Source organism: Oncorhynchus gorbuscha, unplaced genomic scaffold (assembly GCF_021184085.1).
Source record: "Oncorhynchus gorbuscha isolate QuinsamMale2020 ecotype Even-year unplaced genomic scaffold, OgorEven_v1.0 Un_scaffold_4437, whole genome shotgun sequence".
Lineage (NCBI taxonomy): Eukaryota > Metazoa > Chordata > Actinopteri > Salmoniformes > Salmonidae > Oncorhynchus > Oncorhynchus gorbuscha.
In genome coordinates this window covers 1-27,500 of record NW_025748450.1, presented here as the reverse complement: position 1 = coordinate 27,500, position 27,500 = coordinate 1, and the positions used below count along the sequence as shown (strand labels likewise).

General features: G+C 36.6%; 1 protein-coding gene across 1 annotated transcript in view; it reads right to left on the bottom strand.

Annotated features, from left to right (window-relative positions):
- The window catches only part of LOC124028561 (transient receptor potential cation channel subfamily M member 1-like), a gene marked incomplete at both ends in the record, with an annotated part of 31,224 nt that extends 7,111 nt beyond the window's left edge, over positions 1 to 24,113 (bottom strand). Inside the window, 5 exon segments of the mRNA XM_046340606.1 lie at positions 13,944 to 14,118; positions 20,729 to 20,980; positions 22,009 to 22,137; positions 23,416 to 23,547; positions 23,979 to 24,113. Coding sequence (XP_046196562.1) covers positions 13,944 to 14,118; positions 20,729 to 20,980; positions 22,009 to 22,137; positions 23,416 to 23,547; positions 23,979 to 24,113 — 823 coding nt within the window.
- Between the last annotated feature and the right edge of the window lie 3,387 nt (positions 24,114 to 27,500).

Below are 27,500 nucleotides of genomic sequence, written 5' to 3'. Positions count from 1 at the left end.
TCTATAGAGTTTTATAATGGATTGGTGTCTGATCTCTGGTCGATGTTGTTGTGTCTATAGAGTTCTATAATGGATTGGTGTCTGATCTCTGGTCGATGTTGTTGTGTCTATAGAGTTTTATAATGGATTGGTGTCTGATCTCTGGTCGATGTTGTTGTGTCTATAGAGTTTTATAATGGATTGCTTGGATTGTAGAGTAATGAAAATGTGATTAGACTCTTCCATGCGGGACTGGTTTGTCTTCCTCTGGGCAGAGACTAAAACCACAACACCTTTTACTATCTGAAGCAGTGACGTCATCCCAAAGAGGCACCCTATTCCCCCATTGCCTCTGGTCAAAAAGAGTGCGCTACATAGAGAATAGGGTGCACTTTGGAATACAACACAGTATCTCTAGCAGGCAGATGATCACTGGAAAAAAGAGGACCAATCCTTTTCCATTTGTTAAGAGAAAAAACACACTTTCTTGTTAGTGGGATCACTTATTAAGGATAAATCAATATGTATCATTGATCATTTTACTTACACACACAATACATGGAGAGTTAGTTTTAATGTTAGCAATAATTCATGGAGGACTTTACCATTTTAAATACTATGCCATTTGAAATACTATGCCATTTTAAATACTATACATTCTATTTTAAATACCCTATGCCATTTTAAATACTATGCCATTTTAAATACTATACCATTTTAAATACTATGCCATTTTAAATACAAAATACTATACCATTTCAAATACTATACCATTTCAAATACTATACCATTTTAAATACTATACCATTTTAAATACTATACCATTTTAAATACTATACCGTTTTAAATACTATACCGTTTTAAATACTTTACCGTTTTAAATACTTTACCGTTTTAAATACTATACTATTTTAAATACTATACCTGTCACGCCCTGGTCGAAGTATTTTGTGTTTTTCTTTATGTATTTGGTCAGGCCAGGGTTTGACATGGGTTTTTGTATGTGGTGTGTATGTAGTGGGATTGTAGCTTAGTGGGGTGTTCTAGGTAGGTCTATGGCTGTCTGAAGTGGTTCTCAATCAGAGGCAGGTGTTTATCGTTGTCTCTGATTGGGAGCCATATTTAGGCAGCCATATTCTTTGGTTGTATTGTGGGTGATTGTCCTGAGTGTCTTGATGTCCTTAGTCTGTGTTAGTTTGCACCAGTTAAGGCTGTTTCGGTTTTCACTACGTTTATTGTTTTGTAGAGTTTGTTTATTCGTGTTTACGTTGTTTAAATACACATGAATCGCAATCGACACGCTGCAGTTTGGTCCGACTCTCCTTCACCACATGAAAACCGTGACAATACCGTTTTAAATACTTTAACATTTTAAATACTATACCATTTTAAATACTATACCATTTTAAATACTATACCATTTTAAATACTATACCATTTTAAATACTATGCCATTTTAAATACTATACCATTTTAAATAGTATACCATTGTAAATACTATACCATTTTAAATACTATACCATTTTAAATACTATACCATTTTAAATACTATACCGTTTTAAATACTATACCATTTTAAATACTATACTATTTTAAATACTATACCATTTTAAATACTTTACCATTTTAAATACTATACCATTTTAAATACATTACCATTGTAAATACTTTACCATTTTAAATACTATACCATTTTAAATACATTACCATTGTAAATACTTTACCATTTTAAATACTTTGCAGTTTTAAATACTATACCATTTTAAATACTTTACCATTTAAAATACTTTATCATTTAAATACTATACCATTTTAAATACTATACCATTTTAAATAATCCCGTCCTTAAAGTCTTTCATTTTAGTCCAATTGATTTAACTCAGTGGATGCATGTGACCAATCAAATCATTATGAGGCCATTACACACTGTCACCAACACACTGTCACCTGCCACCAACACACTGTCACCAACACACTGTCACCAACACACTGTCACCAACACACTGTCACCAACACACTGTCTCCAACACACTGTCTCCAACACACTGCCACCAACATACTGTCTCCAACACACTGTCACCTGTCTCCAACACACTGTCACCTGTCACCAACACACTGTCACCAACACACTGTCTCCAACACACTGTCACCAACACACTGTCACCTGTCACCAACACACTGTCACCAACACACTGTCACCAACACACTGTCACCAACACACTGTCTCCAACACACTGTCTCCAACACACTGCCACCAACATACTGTCTCCAACACACTGTCACCTGTCTCCAACACACTGTCACCTGTCACCAACACACTGTCACCAACACACTGTCACCAACACACTGTCACCAACACACTGTCTCCAACACACTGCCACCAACATACTGTCTCCAACACACTGTCACCTGTCTCCAACACACTGTCACCTGTCTCCAACACACTGTCACCTGTCTCCAACACACTGTCACCAACACACTGTCACCTGTCTCCAACACACTGTCACCTGTCTCCAACACACTGTCACCTGTCTCCAACACACTGTCACCAACACACTGTCACCTGTCTCCAACACACTGTCAACAACACACTGTCACCTGTCTCCAACACACTGCCACCAACACACTGTCAACAACACACTGTCAACAACACACTGTCACCAACACACTGTCACCAACACACTGTCTCCAACACACTGTCTCCAACACACTGCCACCAACATACTGTCTCCAACACACTGTCACCTGTCACCAACACACTGTCACCAACACACTGTCACCAACACACTGTCAACAACACACTGTCACCAACACACTGTCACCAACACACTGTCACCAACACACTGTCTCCAACACACTGTCTCCAACACACTGCCACCAACATACTGTCTCCAACACACTGTCACCTGTCACCAACACACTGTCACCAACACACTGTCACCAACACACTGTCACCAACACACTGTCTCCAACACACTGCCACCAACATACTGTCTCCAACACACTGTCACCTGTCTCCAACACACTGTCACCTGTCTCCAACACACTGTCACCTGTCTCCAACACACTGTCACCTGTCTCCAACACACTGTCACCAACACACTGTCACCTGTCTCCAACACACTGTCACCAACACACTGTCACCTGTCTCCAACACACTGCCACCAACACACTGTCAACAACACACTGTCACCAACACACTGTCTCCAACACACTGCCATCAACACACTGTCAACAACACACTGTCACCTGTCACCAACACACTGTCACCTGTTTCCAACACACTGCCACCTGTCACCAACACACTGCCACCAACACACTGCCACCTGTCTCCAACACACTGTCACCTGTCTCCAACACACTGTCACCTGTCTCCAACACACTGTCACCTGTCTCCAACACACTGCCACCTGTCTCCAACACACTGTCACCAACACACTGCCACCTGTCTCCAACACACTGTCACCAACACACTGTCACCTGTCTCCAACACACTGTCTCCAACACACTGTCACCAACACACTGTCACCTGTCTCCAACACACTGTCACCTGTCACCAACACACTGTCACCAACACACTGTCACCAACACACTGTCTCCAACACACTGCCACCAACATACTGTCTCCAAAACACTGTCACCTGTCTCCAACACACTGTCACCTGTCTCCAACACACTGTCACCAACACACTGTCACCAACACACTGTCAACAACACACTGTCACCAACACACTGTCACCAACACACTGTCACCAACACACTGTCACCAACACACTGTCTCCAACACACTGTCACCAACACACTGTCACCTGTCACCAACACACTGTCACCAACACACTGTCACCAACACACTGTCACCAACACACTGTCTCCAACACACTGTCTCCAACACACTGCCACCAACATACTGTCTCCAACACACTGTCACCTGTCTCCAACACACTGTCACCTGTCACCAACACACTGTCACCAACACACTGTCTCCAACACACTGTCACCAACACACTGTCACCTGTCACCAACACACTGTCACCAACACACTGTCACCAACACACTGTCACCAACACACTGTCACCTGTCTCCAACACACTGTCACCTGTCTCCAACACACTGTCACCTGTCTCCAACACACTGTCACCAACACACTGTCACCTGTCTCCAACACACTGTCACCTGTCTCCAACACACTGTCACCTGTCTCCAACACACTGTCACCAACACACTGTCACCTGTCTCCAACACACTGTCAACAACACACTGTCACCTGTCTCCAACACACTGCCACCAACACACTGTCAACAACACACTGTCAACAACACACTGTCACCAACACACTGTCACCAACACACTGTCTCCAACACACTGTCTCCAACACACTGCCACCAACATACTGTCTCCAACACACTGTCACCTGTCACCAACACACTGTCACCAACATACTGTCACCAACACACTGTCACCAACACACTGTCACCAACACACTGTCTCCAACACACTGTCTCCAACACACTGCCACCAACATACTGTCTCCAACACACTGTCACCTGTCTCCAACACACTGTCACCTGTCTCCAACACACTGTCACCTGTCTCCAACACACTGTCACCTGTCTCCAACACACTGTCACCAACACACTGTCACCAACACACTGTCACCAACACACTGTCTCCAACACACTGCCACCAACATACTGTCTCAACACACTGTCACCTGTCTCAACACACTGTCACCTGTCTCCAACACACTGTCACCTGTCTCCAACACACTGTCACCTGTCTCCAACACACTGTCACCAACACACTGTCACCTGTCTCCAACACACTGTCACCAACACACTGTCACCTGTCTCAACACACTGCCACCAACACACTGTCAACAACACACTGTCACCAACACACTGTCTCCAACACACTGCCATCAACACACTGTCAACAACACACTGTCACCTGTCACCAACACACTGTCACCTGTTTCCAACACACTGCCACCTGTCTCAACACACTGCCACCAACACACTGCCACCTGTCTCCAACACACTGTCACCTGTCTCAACACACTGTCACCTGTCTCCAACACACTGTCACCTGTCTCCAACACACTGCCACCTGTCTCCAACACACTGTCACCAACACACTGCCACCTGTCTCCAACACACTGTCACCAACACACTGTCACCTGTCTCCAACACACTGTCTCCAACACACTGTCACCAACACACTGTCACCTGTCTCCAACACACTGTCACCTGTCACCAACACACTGTCACCAACACACTGTCACCAACACACTGTCTCCAACACACTGCCACCAACATACTGTCTCCAACACACTGTCACCTGTCTCCAACACACTGTCACCTGTCTCCAACACACTGTCACCTGTCACCAACACACTGTCACCAACACACTGTCACCAACACACTGTCACCTGTCTGCAACACACTGTCACCTGTCACCAACACACTGTCACCTGTCACCAACACACTGTCACCTGTCTCCAACACACTGTCACCAACACACTGTCACCAACACACTGTCACCTGTCTCCAACACACTGTCACCTGTCTCCAACACACTGTCACCTGTCTCCAACACACTGGAGTCTGTGTTATTAAACCAATACGTGACTGTATGTTGATGGTGGATATTATTACACAGGTTATATTATATTATTATATTATTATATTATTACACAGGTTATATTATATTATTATATTGTGACAGGTTATATTATATTATATTATTACACAGGTTATATTATAGTATTATATTATTACACAGGTTATATTATATTATTATATTATGATATTATTACACAGGTTATATTATATTATTATATTATTATATTATTACACAGGTTATATTATATTATTATATTATTACACAGGTTATATTATATTATTATATTATGATATTATTACACAGGTTATATTATATTATTATATTATGATATTATTACACAGGTTATATTATATTATTATATTATTGTATTATTACACAGGTTATATTATATTATTATATTATTACACAGGTTATATTATATTATTATATTATGATATTATTACACAGGTTATATTATATTATTATATTATGATATTATTACACAGGTTATATTATATTATTATATTATTATATTATTACACAGGTTATATTATATTATTATATTATTACACAGGTTATATTATATTATTATATTATGATATTATTACACAGGTTATATTATATTATTATATTATTGTATTATTACACAGGTTATATTATATTATTATATTATTGTATTATTACACAGGTTATATTATATTATTATATTATTATATTATTACACAGGTTATATTATATTATTATATTATTACACAGGTTATATTATATTATTATATTATGATATTATTACACAGGTTATATTATATTATTATATTATGATATTATTACACAGGTTATATTATATTATTATATTATTGTATTATTACACAGGTTATATTATATTATTATATTATTACACAGGTTATATTATATTATTATATTATGATATTATTACACAGGTTATATTATATTATTATATTATGATATTATTACACAGGTTATATTATATTATTATATTATTATATTATTACACAGGTTATATTATATTATTATATTATTACACAGGTTATATTATATTATTATATTATGATATTATTACACAGGTTATATTATATTATTATATTATGATATTATTACACAGGTTATATTATATTATTATATTATTGTATTATTACACAGGTTATATTATATTATTATATTATTACACAGGTTATATTATATTATTATATTATGATATTATTACACAGGTTATATTATATTATTATATTATTGTATTATTACACAGGTTATATTATATTATTATATTATTACACAGGTTATATTATATTATTATATTATTACACAGGTTATATTATATTATTATATTATTATAGTGTGACAGGTTATATTATATTATTATATTATTACACAGGTTATATTATATTATTATATTATTACACAGGTTATATTATATTATTATATTATTACACAGGTTATATTATATTATTATATTATTACACAGGTTATATTATATTATTATATTATTACACAGGTTATATTATATTATTATATTATTACACAGGTTATATTATATTATTATATTATTACACAGGTTATATTATATTATTATATTATTACACAGGTTATATTATATTATTATATTATTACACAGGTTATATTATATTATTATATTATTACACAGGTTATATTATATTATTATATTATTACACAGGTTATATTATATTATTATATTATTACACAGGTTATATTATATTATTATATTATTACACAGGTTATATTATATTATTATATTATTATATTATTATATTATTACACAGGTCATATTATATTATTATAGTGTGACAGGTTATATTATATTATTATATTATTACACAGGTTATATTATATTATTATATTATTACACAGGTTATATTATATTATTATATTATTACACAGGTTATATTATATTATTATATTATTACACAGGTTATATTATATTATTATATTATTATATTATTATATTATTACACAGGTCATATTATATTATTATAGTGTGACAGGTTATATTATATTATTATATTATTACACAGGTTATATTATATTATTATATTATTACACAGGTTATATTATATTATTATATTATTACACAGGTTATATTATATTATTATATTATTACACAGGTTATATTATATTATTATATTATTACACAGGTTATATTATATTATGATATTATTACACAGGTTATATTATATTATTATATTATTATATTATTACACAGGTTATATTATATTATTATATTATTACACAGGTTATATTATATTATTATATTATTACACAGGTTATATTATATTATTATATTATTACACAGGTTATATTATATTATTATATTATTACACAGGTTATATTATATTATGATATTATTACACAGGTTATATTATATTATTATATTATTACACAGGTTATATTATATTATTATATTATTACACAGGTTATATTATATTATTACACAGGTTATATTATATTATTATATTATTACACAGGTTATATTATATTATTATATTATTACACAGGTTATAGTATTATATTATTACACAGGTTATATTATTATATTATTACACAGGTTATATTATATTATTATATTATTACACAGGTTATATTATATTATTATATTATTACACAGGTTATATTATATTATTATATTATTACACAGGTTATATTATATTATTATATTATTACACAGGTTATATTATATTATTATATTATTACACAGGTTATATTATATTATTATATTATTACACAGGTTATATTATATTATTATATTATTACACAGGTTATATTATATTATTATAGTATTATATTATTACACAGGTTATATTATATTATTATATTATTACACAGGTTATATTATAGTATTATATTATTACACAGGTTATATTATATTATTATAGTATTATATTATTACACAGGTTATATTATATTATTATATTATTACACAGGTTATATTATATTATTATATTATTACACAGGTTATATTATAGTATTATATTGTGACAGGTTATATTATATTATTATATTATTACACAGGTTATATTATAGTATTATATTATTACACAGGTTATATTATATTATTATAGTATTATATTATTACACAGGTTATATTATATTATTATATTATTACACAGGTTATATTATATTATTATATTATTACACAGGTTATATTATATTATTATATTATTATATTATTACACAGGTTATATTATATTATTATATTATTACACAGGTTATATTATATTATTATATTATTACACAGGTTATATTATATTATTATATTATTACACAGGTTATATTATATTATTATATTATTACACAGGTTATATTATATTATTATATTATTACACAGGTTATATTATAGTATTATATTGTGACAGGTTATATTATATTATTATATTATTATATTATTACACAGGTTATATTATATTATTATATTATTATATTATTACACAGGTTATATTATATTATTATATTATTACACAGGTTATATTATATTATTATATTATTACACAGGTTATATTATAGTATTATATTGTGACAGGTTATATTATATTATTATATTATTACACAGGTTATATTATATTATTATATTATTACACAGGTTATATTATATTATTATATTATTACACAGGTTATATTATATTAGTATATTATTACACAGGTTATATTATATTATTATATTATTACACAGGTTATATTATATTATTATATTATTACACAGGTTATATTATATTATTATAGTGTGACAGGTTATATTATATTATTATATTATTACACAGGTTATATTATATTATTATATTATTACACAGGTTATATTATATTATTATATTATTACACAGGTTATATTATATTATTATATTATTACACAGGTTATATTATATTATTATATTATTATATTATTACACAGGTTATATTATAGTATTATATTGTGACAGGTTATATTATATTATTATATTATTACACAGGTTATATTATATTATTATATTATTACACAGGTTATATTATAGTATTATAGTGTGACAGGTTATATTATATTATTATATTATTACACAGGTTATATTATATTATTATATTATTATATTATTACACAGGTTATATTATATTATTATATTATTACACAGGTTATATTATATTATTATATTATTACACAGGTTATATTATATTATTATATTATTATATTATTACACAGGTTATATTATATTATTATATTATTACACAGGTTATATTATATTATTATATTATTACACAGGTTATATTATATTATTATATTATTATATTATTACACAGGTTATATTATATTATTATATTATTACACAGGTTATATTATATTATTATATTATTACACAGGTTATATTATATTATTATATTATTACACAGGTTATATTATATTATTATATTATTACACAGGTTATATTATATTATTATATTATTACACAGGTTATATTATATTATTATATTATTACACAGGTTATATTATATTATTATATTATTACACAGGTTATATTATATTATTATATTATTACACAGGTTATATTATATTATTATATTATTACACAGGTTATATTATATTATTATATTATTATATTATTACACAGGTTATATTATATTATTATATTATTACACAGGTTATATTATATTATTATATTATTACACAGGTTATATTATATTATTATATTATTACACAGGTTATATTATATTATTATATTATTACACAGGTTATATTATATTATTATATTATTACACAGGTTATATTATATTATTATATTATTATATTGTTACACAGGTTATATTATATTATTATATTATTATATTATTACACAGGTTATATTATATTATTATATTATTACACAGGTTATATTATTATATTATTACACAGGTTATATTATATTATTATATTATTACACAGGTTATATTATATTATTATATTATTATATTATTACACAGGTTATATTATATTATTATATTATTACACAGGTTATATTATATTATTATATTATTACACAGGTTATATTATATTAGTATATTATTACACAGGTTATATTATAGTATTATATTATTACACAGGTTATATTATATTATTATATTATTATATTATTACACAGGTTATATTATAGTATTATATATTATATTATAATATAACCTTATTATATTATTACACAGGTATATTATATTATTATATTATTACACAGGTTATATTATAGGTTATATTATATTATTATATTATTACACAGGTTATATTATATTATTATATTATTACACAGGTTATATTATATTATTATATTATTATATTATTACACAGGTTATATTATATTATTATATTATTATATTATTACACAGGTTATATTATATTATTATATTATTACACAGGTTATATTATAGTATTATATTATTACACAGGTTATATTATATTATTATATTATTACACAGGTTATATTATATTATTATATTATTATATTATTACACAGGTTATATTATATTATTATATTATTACACAGGTTATATTTTATTATTATATTATTACACAGGTTATATTATAGTATTATATTATTACACAGGTTATATTATAGTATTATATTATTACACAGGTTATATTATATTATTATATTATTACACAGGTTATATTATATTATTATATTATTACACAGGTTATATTATATTATGATATTATTACACAGGTTATATTATATTATAATATTATTATATTATTACACAGGTTATATTATATTATTATATTATTATATTATTACACGGGTTATATTATATTATTATATTATTATATTATTACACAGGTTATATTATATTATAATATTATTACACAGGTTATATTATATTATTATATTATGATATTATTACACAGGTTATATTATATTATGATATTATTACACAGGTTATATTATATTATTATATTATTACACAGGTTATATTATATTATTATATTATTACACAGGTTATATTATATTATTATATTATTACACAGGTTATATTATATTAGTATATTATTACACAGGTTATATTATAGTATTATATTATTACACAGGTTATATTATATTATTATATTATTACACAGGTTATATTATATTATTATATTATTACACAGGTTATATTATATTATTATATTATTACACAGGTTATATTATATTATTATATTATTACACAGGTTATATTATATTATTATATTATTACACAGGTTATATTATATTATTATATTATTATATTATTACACAGGTTATATTATATTATGATATTATTACACAGGTTATATTATATTATTATATTATTACACAGGTTATATTATATTATTATATTATTACACAGGTTATATTATATTATTATATTATTACACAGGTTATATTATATTAGTATATTATTACACAGGTTATATTATAGTATTATATTATTACACAGGTTATATTATATTATTATATTATTACACAGGTTATATTATATTATTATATTATTACACAGGTTATATTATATTATTATATTATTACACAGGTTATATTATATTATTATATTATTACACAGGTTATATTATATTATTATATTATTACACAGGTTATATTATATTATTATATTATTACACAGGTTATATTATATTATTATATTATTACACAGGTTATATTATATTATTATATTATTACACAGGTTATATTATATTATTATATTATTATAGTGTGACAGGTTATATTATATTATTATATTATTACACAGGTTATATTATATTATTATATTATTATAGTGTGACAGGTTATATTATATTATTATATTATTACACAGGTTATATTATATTATTATATTATTACACAGGTTATATTATATTATTATATTATTACACAGGTTATATTATATTATTATATTATTACACAGGTTATATTATATTATTATATTATTACACAGGTTATATTATATTATTATAGTGTGACAGGTTATATTATATTATTATAGTGTGACAGGGGTTATATCACTATGAATTAAATGGATTGATATTGTGTTAGTCAACCAGCAGAGGAAGTAAAGGACCACACACACACACACACACACACACACACACACACACACACACACACACACACACACACACACACACACACACACACACACACACACACACACACACACACACACACACACACACACACACACACACACACACACACACACACACACACACACACACGATCAGATCAGACCAGAACACCTGGTTTGTTCCACTGGGATTGAGACTACAGAGATTAGGACCAGAACACCAGGTTTGTTCCACTGGGATTGAGACTACAGAGATTAGGACCAGAACACCTGGTTTATTCCACTGGGATTGAGACTACAGAGATTAGGACAAGAACACCAGGTTTGTTCCACTGGGATTGAGACTACAGAGATTAGGACCAGAACACCTGGTTTGTTCCACTGGGATTGAGACTACAGAGATTAGGACCAGAACACAAGGTTTGTTCCACTGGGATTGAGACTACAGAGATTAGGACCAGAACACCTGGTTTGTTCCACTGGGATTGAGACTACAGAGATTAGGACCAGAACACCTGGTTTGTTCCACTGGGATTGAGACTACAGAGATTAGGACCAGAACACCAGGTTTGTTCCACTGGGATTGAGACTACAGAGATTAGGACCAGAACACCTGGTTTGTTCCACTGGGATTGAGACTACAGAGATTAGGACCAGAACACCTGGTTTGTTCCACTGGGATTGAGACTACAGAGATTAGGACCAGAACACCTGGTTTGTTCCACTGGGATTGAGACTACAGAGATTAGGACCAGAACACCTGGTTTGTTCCACTGGGATTGAGACTACAGAGATTAGGACCAGAACACAAGGTTTGTTCCACTGGGATTGAGACTACAGAGATTAGGACCAGAACACCTGGTTTGTTCCACTGGGATTGAGACTACAGAGATTAGGACCAGAACACCTGGTTTGTTCCACTGGGATTGAGACTACAGAGATTAGGACCAGAACACCAGGTTTGTTCCACTGGGATTGAGACTCAGAGATTAGGACCAGAACACCTGGTTTGTTCCACTGGGATTGAGCCTACAGAGATTAGGACCAGAACACAAGGTTTGTTCCACTGGGATTGAGACTACAGAGATTAGGACCAGAACACAAGGTTTGTTCCACTGGGATTGAGACTACAGAGATTAGGACCAGAACACAAGGTTTGTTCCACTGGGATTGAGACTACAGAGATTAGGACCAGAACACAAGGTTTGTTCCACTGGGATTGAGACTACGACAACACACCACCATCACAACCATCATGGGATTAGGATTGAATTGATCATCCGCCCATGAACCAGGAAACAGAATCTTACTATTAATGCTACTCTTACGGTCTATGGAGTCAGCGAACACTTCCCCATAGATCATCCAGTAAGGCATGTAGAAGATGTTCCTGGCCAGACGCCATGTTGGGATCTCATCAGGGTGCAGGATGGCCTGCCGAGCCACGCCGAAACTCATCAACACCACCAGCATGATCACCACGAAGTACAACATGTCAATCATCTGGAGGACATAGAACACAACATGTCAGTCATCTGGAGGACATAGAACACAACATGTCAGTCATCTGGAGGACATAGAACACAACATGTCAGTCATCTGGAGGACATAGAACACAACATGGACATAGAACACAACATGTCAGTCATCTGGAGGACATAGAACACAACATGTCAGTCATCTGGAGGACATAGAACACAACATGTCAGTCATCTGGAGGACATAGAACACAACATGGACATAGAACACAACATGTCAGTCATCTGGAGGACATAGAACACAACATGTCAGTCATCTGGAGGACATAGAACACAACATGTCAATCATATAGAGGACATAGAACACAACATGGACATAGAACACAACATGTCAGTCATATAGAGGACATAGAACACAACATGTCAGTCATATAGAGGACATAGAACACAACATGTCAGTCATCTGGAGGACATAGAACACAACATGTCAGTCATATAGAGGACATAGAACACAACATGTCAGTCATATAGAGGACATAGAACACAACATGTCAGTCATCTAGAGGACATAGAACACAACATGTCAGTAATCTAGAGGACATAGAACACAACATGTCAATCATCTAGAGGACATAGAACACAACATGGACATAGAACACAACATGTCAGTCATCTAAAGGACATAGAACACAACATGTTAGTCACCTGGAGGACATAGAACACAACATGGACATAGAACACAACATGTCAGTCATCTGGAGGACATAGAACACAACATGGACATAGAACACAACATGTCAGTCATCTGGAGGACATAGAACACATGTCAGTCATCTGGAGGACATAGAACACAACATGTCAGTCATCTAGAGGACATAGAACACAACATGTCAGTCATCTAGAGGACATAGAACACAACATGGACATAGAACCCAACATGTCAGTCATCTGGAGGACATAGAACCCAACATGTCAGTCATCTAGAGGACATAGAACACAACATGGACATAGAACCCAACATGTCAGTCATCTGGAGGACATAGAACACAACATGGACATAGAACCCAACATGTCAGTCATCTGGAGGACATAGAACCCAACATGTCAGTCATCTAGAGGACATAGAACACAACATGGACATAGAACACAACATGTCAATCATCTAGAGGACATAGAACACAACATGGACATAGAACACAACATGTCAATCATCTAGAGGACATAGAACACAACATGGACATAGAACACAACATGTCTGTCATCTGGAGGACATAAAACAGCATAGCCTAGTGGGGCGGCAGCATAGCCTAGTGGTTAGAGCGTTGGACTAGTAACCGCAAGGTTGCAAGTTCAAACCCCCTAGCTGACAAGGTACAAATCTGTTGTTCTGCCCCTGAACAGGCAGTTAACCCACTGTTCCTAGGCCGTCATTGAAAATAAGAATTTGTTCTTAACTGACTTGCCTGGTTAAATAAATGTTAAAGAAATAGAACACATCTGGGGCCGATTCAGACTGAGAAAATCTATTCCCCTTTGACTCCTGTTGATCTAAGCACTTCTCAGTAGTTGGTATTCAGATTTACCGTATGCAGGTGCTTAACAGGATTTGCAGGCATGGTTCCCTTGCGCGCACTGAATAAATGGAATTAAACCGCTGAAACCCCTCCCACTTGCTGGCCCAACATACTTCCTCGTAGAGTTTTCATTCAATGGGGGTTTCAGTACTTTTATCTAAAGCCAACCCTTTTAAATACAATGTGTCTTTAATTAGAATGTTCTCTACAGACTCACTGGAATACACAGTGCCTTTGGAAAGTATTCAGACCCCTTGACTTATTCTAAAAAAAAATGTTTTAAATCCTCCACAATCTACACACAGTACCCCATAATGTCATAATTACATAAGTAGTTAGACCCCGATGATAAACTAAATTGAGCTCCGGTGCTTCCTGTTTCCATTGATCATCATTAAGATGTTTTCTACAACTTGATTGGAGTCCACCTTCAATTGACTGGACATGATTTGGAAAGGTAAACACCTGTCTATACAGGGTCCCATAGTTGACAGTAAAAACCAAGCCATGAGGTGGAAGGAATTGTCCGTAGAGCTCTGAGACAGGATTGTGTCAAGGCACAGATCTGGGGAAGGGTGCCAAAAAATGTCTGCAGCATTGAAAGTCCCCAAGAACACAGTGGCCTCCATCATTCTTAAAAGGAAGAAGTTTGGAACGATCAAGACTCATGCTAGAGCTGTCCGATTGGCCAAACTGACCAATCAGGGGAGAATGGCCTTGGTCAGGGAGGTGATCAAGAAACTGATGGTCACTCTGACATAGCTCTAGAGTTCCTCTATGGAGATGGGAGAATCTTCCAGAAGGACAGCCATCTCTGCAGCACTCCACTAATCAGGCCTTTATGGTAGACTGGCCAGACAGAAGCCACTCCTCAGTAAAAAAGCCCATGACAGTCTGCTTGGAGTTTTGCCAAAAGGCACATAAAGATTCTCAGACCATGAGAAACAAGATTCTCTGTTCTCATTCTGTTCTCATGAAACTACGATTGAACTCTTTGGGCTGAATGCCAAGCGTAACGTCTGGAGGAATCCAGGCACCATCCCTACGGTGAAGCATGGTGGTGGCAGCATCATGCTGTGGGGAAGTTTTTCAGCAGCAGGGACTGGGAGAATAGTCAGGATCGAGGGAAAGATGAACGGAGCAAAGTACAGAGAGATCCTTGATGAATTCCTTCTCCAGAGTGCTCCGGATCTCAGACTGGGGGCGAAGGTTCACCTTCCAACAGGACAACGACCCTAAGCACACAGCCAAGACAACGCAGGAATGGCTTAGGGACATGTCTCTGAATGTCCTTGGGTTGCCCAGCCAGAGCCTGGACTTGAACCCGATCGAACATCTCTGGAGAGACCTGAAAATATCTGTGCAGCGACGCTTCCCATTCAACCTGACAGAGCTTGAGAGGATCTGCAGAGAAGAATGGGAGAAACTCCACAAATACAGGTGTGCCAATCTTGTACCCAAGAAGACACAAGGTTGTAATCGCTGCCAAAGGTGCTTCAACAACGTACTGAGTAAAGGGTCTGAATACTTCTGTAAATGTGATATTTCAGTTTTTTATTTTAATACATTTTCAAACATGTCTAAAAAAAACAGTTTTATGCTTTGTCATAATGGGGCATTGTGTGTAGATTGATGAAGGGGGAAACAACGATTTAATACATTTTAGAATAAGGCTGTAATGTAACAACGTGTGGAAAAAGTCAAGGGGTCTGAATAGTTTCCGAAGGTGCTGTACATCGGGTTCAGAATATCGATCAATGAAATTACACACATATTGGTCTCCTTTTCAATGAAATTAAACCATGTTAATACACACATATTGGTCTCCTTTTCAATTAAATGAAACCATGTTAATACACACATATTGGTCTCCTTTTCAATGAAATTAAACCATGTTAATACACACATATTGGTCTCCTTTTCAATGAAATTAAACCATGTTAATACACACATATTGGTCTCCTTTTCAATTAAATGAAACCATGTTAATACACACATATTGGTCTCCTTTTCAATTAAATGAAACCATGTTAATACACACATATTGGTCTCCTTTTCAATTAAATGAAACCATGTTAATACACACATATTGGTCTCCTTTTCAGCACCAGTTGGCAGATTTAAAAATACTCTGACCTTGTATATTATTTAGGGTTATGAATAATAATAACAAACTGGTTTGGAGAGTCTACTCTAATCATCCTCACTAATCATGGAAGCGTGATGCCAACGGTCCTGTCGTTGTGAACCGTGTGCCAGGCTCCAGGTTTAAACTGATAAACATGGTCTGTGTTGCGTAACCTTTCAAATAGGCTACATGGTTATATGAGGATGTAAACGATGTAAAACCATAGGCCTTGGCTACGCCCCCCCGTCCACAGGGCAGGAGTGGTCACTGAATGGTTATATGAGCATGTAAACGATGTAAAACCATAGGCCATGGCTACGCCCCCCCGTCCACAGGGCAGGAGTGGTCACTGAATGGTTATATGAGCATGTAAACGATGTAAAACCATAGGCCATGGCTACGCCCCCCCGTCCACAGGGCAGGAGTGGTCACTGAATGGTTATATGAGGATGAAAACGATGTAAAACCATAGGCCATGGCTATGCCCCCGTCCACAGGGCAGGAGTGGTCACTGAATGGTTATATGAGGATGTAAAACCATAGGCCATGGCTACGCCCCCCGTCCACAGGGCAGGAGTGGTCACTGAATGGTTATATGAGGATGTAAAACCATAGGCCATGGCTATGCCCCCGTCCACAGGGCAGGAGTGGTCACTGAATGGTTATATGAGGATGTAAAACCATAGGCCATGGCTACGCCCCCCGTCCACAGGGCAGGAGTGGTCACTGAATGGTTATATGAGGATGTAAAACCATAGGCCATGGCTACGCCCCCCGTCCACAGGGCAGGAGTGGTCACTGAATGGTTATATGAGGATGTAAAACCATAGGCCATGGCTACGCCCCCCGTCCACAGGGCAGGAGTGGTCACTGAATGGTTATATGAGGATGTAAAACCATAGGCCATGGCTACGCCCCCCGTCCACAGGGCAGGAGTGGTCACTGAATGGTTATATGAGGATGTAAAACCATAGGCCATGGCTACGCCCCCCGTCCACAGGGCAGGAGTGGTCACTGAATGGTTATATGAGGATGTAAAACCATAGGCCATGGCCGTCTCAGTCACCAGATCTCAACCCAATTGAACACTTATGATTCTGGAGTGGTGACTGAGACCAGCGTTTTCCACCACCATCAACAAAACACCAAACGATGGAATTTATCCTTGAAGAATGGTGTCTCATCCCTCCAATAGAACGATGTCTCATCCCTCCAATAGAATGGTGTCTCATCCCTCCAATAGAATGGTGCCTCATCCCTCCAATAGAATGGTGTCTCATCCCTACAATAGAATGATGTCTCATCCCTCCAATAGAATGGTGTCTCATCCCTCCAATAGAATGGTGTCTCATCCCTCCAATAGAATGGTGTCTCATCCCTACAATAGAATGGTGTCTCATCCCTCCAATAGAATGGTGTCTCATCCTCCAATAGAATGGTGTCTCATCCCTCCATCCCTCCAATAGAATGGTGTCTCATCCCTCCAATAGAATGGTGTCTCATCCCTCCAATAGAATGGTGTCTCATCCTCCAATAGAATGGTGTCTCATCCCTCCAATAGAATGGTGTCTCATCCCTCCAATAGAATGGTGTCTCATCCCTCCAATAGAATGGTGTCTCATCCCTCCAATAGAATGGTGTCTCATCCCTCCAATAGAATGGTGTCTCATCCCTCCAATAGAATGGTGTCTCATCCCTCCAATAGAATGGTGTCTCATCCCTCCAATAGAATGGTGTCTCATCCCTCCAATAGAATGGTGTCTCATCCCTCCAATAGAATGGTGCCTCATCCCTCCAATAGAATGGTGCCTCCCTATCTCATCCCTCCAATAGAATGGTGCCTCATCCCTCCAATAGAATGGTGTCTCATCCCTCCAATAGAATGGTGTCTCATCCCTCCAATAGAATGGTGTCTCATCCCTCCAATAGAATGGTGTCTCATCCCTCCAATAGAATGGTGTCTCATCCCTCCAATAGGACGGTGTCTCATCCCTCCAATAGAACGATGTCTCATCCCTCCAATAGAATGGTGTCTCATCCCTCCAATAGAATGATGCCTCATCCCTCCAATAGAATGGTGCCTCATCCCTCCAATAGAATGGTGTCTCATCCCTCCAATAGAATGGTGCCTCATCCCTCCAATAGAATGGTGTCTCATCCCTCCAATAGAATGGTGCTTCATCCCTCCAATAGAATGGTGTCTCATCCCTCCAATAGAATGGTGCCTCATCCCTCCAATAGAACGGTGTCTCATCCCTCCAATAGAATGGTGTCTCATCCCTCCAATAGAACGGTGTCTCATCCCTCCAATAGAATGGTGCCTCATCCCTCCAATAGAATGGTGTCTCATCCCTCCAATAGAATGGTGTCTCATCCCTCCAATAGAATGGTTTCTCATCCCTCCAATAGAACGGTGTCTCATCCCTCCAATAGAACGGTGTCTCATCCCTCCAATAGAATGGTGCCTCATCCCTCCAATAGAATGGTGTCTCATCCCTCCAATAGAATGGTGTCTCATCCCTCCAATAGAATGGTGTCTCATCCCTCCAATAGAATGGTGTCTTATCCCTCCAATAGAATGGTGTCTCATCCCTCCAATAGAATGGTGCCTCATCCCTCCAATAGAATGGTGTCTCATCCCTCCAATAGAATGGTGTCTCATCCCTCCAATAAAATGGTGTCTCATCTCTCCAATAGAATGGTGCCTCATCCCTCCAATAGAATGGTGTCTCATCCCTCCAATAGAGAGTTCCAGACACTTGTAGAATCTATGACGAGGTGCATTGAAGCTGTTCTGACTGGTGGTGACCCAGCGCCCCTATAAACACACTTTATGTTGGTGTTTCCTTTATTTTGACAATTACCTATATATACACACACATTTCATATTACAATAGCCAGCCAAGACAGTCAAAACCAAACCAAAGCCTCACCATTTTCCCGATCATCATGACGTAGGGTCCCAGGTACTTGTTGACCCCGAAGATGTCGAGCACCCTGATGTACCAGAAGATGATGTCCACGCAGTAGATGACCCGTCCGATGCCCAACAGGGGCTCGCTCTGCAGCCTCAGCATCAGGCCCAGGAGGAAGGTAAAGATGGCCGCCGCGTCTGTGATGTTCCAGTACTCTTCGGCCCAAACGTTGATCTTCTGCTTCAACTTCCCCGGCTCTGACATCAGGATCTGTATTGGGGCAGCAACAGCAGGGACGGACTAGGATCAGAACTGAGAAATCGGGCCTGGGCGTAAGACCCCTGCATCGACCCATATTTTCCCTGGAGGCCCTCACACCGGTCTTTTTTTAAACTTGAGGACCCCACATACTGAACCTTTTCTTCAATTGTTCTAGACATTCCCTTTCTAATGATGGTGTGAGACGTTACCTGTCTGAGACGTTACCTGTCTGAGACGTTACCTGTCTGAGACGTTACCTGTCTGAGACGTTACCTGTCTGAGACGTTACCTGTCTGAGACGTTACCTGTCTGACTGTGATGATGTGAGACGTTACCTGTCTGAGACGTTACCTGTCTGACTGTGATGATGTGAGACGTTACCTGTCTGAGACGTTACCTGTCTGAGACGTTACCTGTCTGAGACGTTACCTGTCTGACTGTGATGGTGTGAGACGTTACCTGTCTGAGACGTTACCTGTCTGAGACGTTACCTGTCTGAGACGTTACCTGTCTGACTGTGATGATGTGAGACGTTACCTGTCTGAGACGTTACCTGTCTGACTGTGATGATGTGAGACGTTACCTGTCTGAGACGTTACCTGTCTGACTGTGATGATGTGAGACGTTACCTGTCTGAGACGTTACCTGTCTGAGACGTTACCTGTCTGAGACGTTACCTGTCTGACTGTGATGATGTGAGACGTTACCTGTCTGAGACGTTACCTGTCTGAGACGTTACCTGTCTGAGACGTTACCTGTCTGAGACGTTACCTGTCTGACTGTGATGATGTGAGACGTTATCTGTCTGAGACGTTACCTGTCTGAGACGTTACCTGTCTGAGACGTTACCTGTCTGACTGTGATGATGTGAGACGTTACCTGTCTGAGACGTTACCTGTCTGAGACGTTACCTGTCTGACTGTGATGATGTGAGATGTTACCTGTCTGAGACGTTACCTGTCTGAGACATTACCTGTCTGAGACGTTACCTGTCTGAGACGTTACCTGTCTGAGACGTTACCTGTCTGAGACGTTACCTGTCTGACTTTCTCCATTCCCAGAGTGATGATGTAAGAGATGACGATCCACTCCTGCAGGGACGGCCAGCGTTCCATCTTGACCAGGATGATGTAGTTGTACAAACACAGGTAGGCCAGGTAGGAGATCTGAGGAGGCACGGAAAACAGCTCAGAGCTTTTAGGAGAACATGTACACAAGACCAGAGGTCGGGGCAGCAGTGGTGTTTTAGGACACAAGACCAGAGGTCGGGGCACCAGTGGTGTTTTAGGACACAAGACCAGAGGTCGGGGCAGCAGTGGTGTTTTAGGACACAAGACCAGAGGTCGGGGAAACAGTGGTGTTTTAGGACACAAGACCAGAGGTCGGGGCACCAGTGGTGTTTTAGGACACAAGACCAGAGGTCGGGGCAGCAGTGGTGTTTTAGGACACAAGACCAGAGGTCGGGGAAACAGTGGTGTTTTAGGACACAAGACCAGAGGTCGGGGCAGCAGTGGTGTTTTAGGACACAAGACCAGAGGTCGGGGCACCAGTGGTGTTTTAGGACACAAGACCAGAGGTCGGGGCACCAGTGGTGTTTTAGGACACAAGACCAGAGGTCGGGGCACCAGTGGTGTTTTAGGACACAAGACCAGAGGTCGGGGCAGCAGTGGTGTTTTAGGACACAAGACCAGAGGTCGGGGCAGCAGTGGTGTTTTAGGACACAAGACCAGAGGTCGGGGCACCAGTGGTGTTTTAGGACACAAGACCAGAGGTCGGGGCAGCAGTGGTGTTTTAGGACACAAGACCAGAGGTCGGGGAAACAGTGGTGTTTTAGGACACAAGACCAGAGGTCGGGGCAGCAGTGGTGTTTTAGGACACAAGACCAGAGGTCGGGGCACCAGTGGTGTTTTAGGACACAAGACCAGAGGTCGGGGCACCAGTGGTGTTTTAGGACACAAGACCAGAGGTCGGGGCACCAGTGGTGTTTTAGGACACAAGACCAGAGGTCGGGGCAGCAGTGGTGTTTTAGGACACAAGACCAGAGGTCGGGGCAGCAGTGGTGTTTTAGGACACAAGACCAGAGGTCGGGGCAGCAGTGGTGTTTTAGGACACAAGACCAGAGGTCGGGCAGCAGTGGTGTTTTAGGACACAAGACCAGAGGTCGGGGCAGCAGTGGTGTTTTAGGACACAAGACCAGAGGTCGGGGCACCAGTGGTATTTTAGGACACAAGACAAAGTGCTGTCGATCAATAATCACACATCTTCAGATCAACATTAGCTGATATCATATTATCATTATATTAAATAGTAGTATATTATCTGTGGATAAGGTCTCTTTGTCACCTCTGTGCTGATAGTCATTTCAAAACAACAAAACCAAGGATTCACAAAAGTAAATTTCCAAAGTGTGTGGTGTTTTTAGTTTGTATTAAAAGTCTACTTGCTGTGTTGAACCAGAATTTGGTGAAAGGAGTGTTGTAGAATTCATAGATCTTCTTTCCGATTGGAACTCTTCTCTTTTTTACGGTGCTTTCTTCTTCATCCCCCTTTCTGGACACCCCATCAGCATTCACTTCCTGAAAGCATGGTCAACAGAAACAACCGTCATGAATTTACATTCACTTCCTGAAAGCACGGTCGACAGAAACAACCGCCATGAATTTACATTCACTTCCTGAAAGCACGGTCGACAGAAACAACCGCCATGAATTTACATTCACTTCCTGAAAGCACGGTCGACAGAAACAACCGTCATGAATTTACATTCACTTCCTGAAAGCACGGTCGACAGAAACAACCGTCATGAATTTACATTCACTTCCTGAAAGCACGGTCGACAGAAACAACCGTCATGAATTTACATACAGGATTAAATGTAAAGTAGTATTAAGTATTATTTAAGAAACAGATAATCCAATCAAGCAATCCACTGATGACCGACCAATCAATCAATCAATCAATCAATCAATCAATCAACCAATCAGATTGCTTGACTGTCAGCGTTCACCTTGCTGGATTTATTGTCATCGTCTTTGTCCTTCGCTTCTTCTTCGTTCTCCGCTGGGGCTTGACATGTCACTTCCTCCCCGAGTCGAAAATCCATGAGGAGAATCGAAGGTGGGAAAATGATGCCAAATATCACCTGTGGGACACAGAGACGAGAGAAGAAGAAGGATTTCAGTTGGACTGCTATTTGTCTCCAGCACCAAAATGACACAAAACCACACATTCTCGACCAGTTATTAGTGTATTACATATTTATAAACCATCTATAAACCAATTATTAACGGGCTATAAACTCCTTATAAATCATTTGCAAACCTAGTATAAAGTATACCTTATACTCAAATACTTTACATTGAGTATACCTTAATGTAAAATGTGACCAGTGTGTTAGCTTAATGTAAAATGTTACCAATATGTTAGCCTAATGTAAAATGTTACCAATATGTTAGCCTAATGTAAAATGTTACCAATGTGTTAGCCTAATGTAAAATGTTACCAATATGTTAGCCTAATGTAAAATGTTACCAATATGTTAGCCTAATGTAAAATGTTACCAATATGTTAGCTTAATGTAAAATGTTACCAATATGTTAGCTTAATGTAAAATGTAACAATGTGTTAGCCTAATGTAAAATGTTACCAATATGTTAGCTTAATGTAAAATGTTACCAATATGTTAGCTTAATGTAAAATGTTACCAATATGTTAGCCTAATGTAAAATGTTACCAATATGTTAGCTTAATGTAAAATGTTACCAATATGTTAGCTTAATGTAAAATGTTACCAATATGTTAGCTTAATGTAAAATGTTACCAATATGTTAGCTTAATGTAAAATGTTACCAATATGTTAGCTTAATGTAAAATGTTACCAATATGTTAGCTTAATGTAAAATGTTACCAATATGTTAGCTTAATGTAAAATGTAACAATGTGTTAGCCTAATGTAAAATGTTACCAATATGTTAGCTTAATGTAAAATGTTACCAATATGTTAGCTTAATGTAAAATGTTACCAATATGTTAGCTTAATGTAAAATGTTACCAATATGTTAGCTTAATGTAAAATGTTACCAATATGTTAGCTTAATGTAAAATGTAACAATGTGTTAGCCTAATGTAAAATGTTACCAATGTGTTAGCTTAATGTAAAATGTTACCAATATGTTAGCTTAATGTAAAATGTTACCAATATGTTAGCTTAATGTAAAATGTTACCAGTGAGTTAGCTTAAAGGATCTGACCCTTTTTTTTCAATTTTCACCTAAAATAACATAAACAAATCTAACTGCCTGTAGTTCAGGACCTGAAGCAAGGATATGCATATTATTGATACAGTTTGAAAGGACACACTTTGTAGTTTGTGTAAATGTCAAATTACTGTCGGAGAATATAACATATTAGATCTGGTAAAAGATAATACAAAGAAAAAAGGTGTTTTTTAAATATTTTTTTTGTACCGTCACCTTTGAAATGCAAGAGAAAGGCCATAATGTATTATTCCAGCCCAGGTGCAATTTAGATTTTGCCCACTAGATGGCAACAGTGTATGTGCAAAGTTTTAGATGCGTCCAATGAACCACTGCATTTCAGTTCAAAATGTTGTATCAAGCACAAATGTGCCAAATTGGTTTATATACATTTTTAAGTTCATAACTGTGCAGTCTCCTCAAACAATAGCATTGTATTATTTCACTGTAATAGCTACTGTAAATTGGACAGTGCATTTAGATTAGCAAGAATTTAAGCTTTCTGTCAATATCAGATATGTCTGTATCCTGGGAAATATGCTTGTTACTTACAACCTCATGCTAATCACATTAGCCTAGATTAGCTCAACCATCCCGCGGGGGACCCACAGATCCTGTAGAGGTTTTAACCCCTTAAGGTCAATGTCTGCACCCTACGGAAATCCAATAGGAGTAATACAAAAATCCCAATAAAAATCTGTTAGTTTAAGCTAGAGATACACCACATACATCAGCATTGTGTGGATTTGGCTTTTTCAGCCACACCCATTACGGACAGAGCTCAGTGGCTTTCAATGTGGCACCGTCATAGTATGCCACCTTTTCAAGAAAGTTATTAGTTCATTACATTTCTGCCCTGCTAGGCCCCGATCAGCTGTAAGTGCTGTTATTGTGAAGTGGAAACGTCTAGGAGCAACAACGGCTCAGCCGTGAAGTGGTAGGCCACACAAGCTCACAGAACGGGACCGTCGAGTGCTGAAGCGCGTAGCGAGTAAAAATGGTCTGTCCTCGGTTACAACAATCACTACCGAGTTCCAAACTGCCTGAGGAAAAAACATCAGCACAAGAACTGTTCGTTGGAAGCTTCATGAAATGGGTTTCCATGGCCAAGCAGCCACACACAAGCCTAACATCATCATGCGCAATGTCAAACGTCGGCTGGAGTGGTGTAAAGCTCACCGGCATTGGACTCTGGAGCAGTGGAAATGCGTTCTCTTCTCTGGCAGTCCGACGGACAAATCTGGGTTTGGCAGATACCAGGAGAACGCTACCTGACCCAATGCAATAGTACCAACTGTGAAGTTTGGTGGACGAGGAATAATGGTTCGGGGCTGTTTTTCATGGTTCAGGCCCCTTCGTTCCAGTGAAGGGAAATCTTAACACTACAGCATACAATGACATTTGAGACAATTCTGTGCTTCCAACTTCATGGCAACAGTTTGAGGAAGGCCATTTCCTGTTTCAGCATGGCAATGCCCCCGTGTACAAAGCAAGGTCCATACAGAAATGGTTTGTCAAGATCTTTGTGGATGAACTTGACTGGCCTGCGAAGAGCCCTGACCGCAACCCCATCGAACACCTTTGGGATGAATTGGAATGCCGATTGCGACCCAGGTCTAATCGCCCAACAACAGTGTCACCTCAGCAATGTTACAGGATCTAGTGGAACGTCTTCCCAGAAGAGGGGAGGCTGTTATAGCCGCAAAGGGGGGACAAACTCCATATTAACGTCCATTATTTTGGACTGAGATGATCGACGAGCAGTGTATCTGTTTTTGCATTGGATGCATCTCAACCCACCGCAGCCCATCTGCGGTGAAAGGTGACAGAGCTGCCACGGTGTTTGTCAGACCATGAGACAGCCCATCTGCGGTGAAAGGTGACAGAGATGCCACGGTGTTTGTCAGACCATGAGACATCCCATCTGCGGTGAAAGGTGACAGAGCTGCCACGGTGTTTGTCAGACCATGAGACATACCATCTGCAGTGAAAGGTGACAGAGCTGCCGCGGTGTTTGTCAGACCATGAGACATCCTGAAAATCAATCTTCTCATAAAATTGTCTGTGGCCTACAAATCCTGCTATGGAAAGATGAGTCTCTCATGAACAAGATGGTGTTCTCCGACTTGCTCTAGGACCCCTACAAGCATCCTGGGACTTTTCTGAAGTTGGTACAGCTGATCTGACAACTTCTGTCTGTAGCCTCCGAACCGTTTGGGTTACACACTAATCTGACCCATCTGTGGAAAAGTGAGACTCTCACGAACACGTAG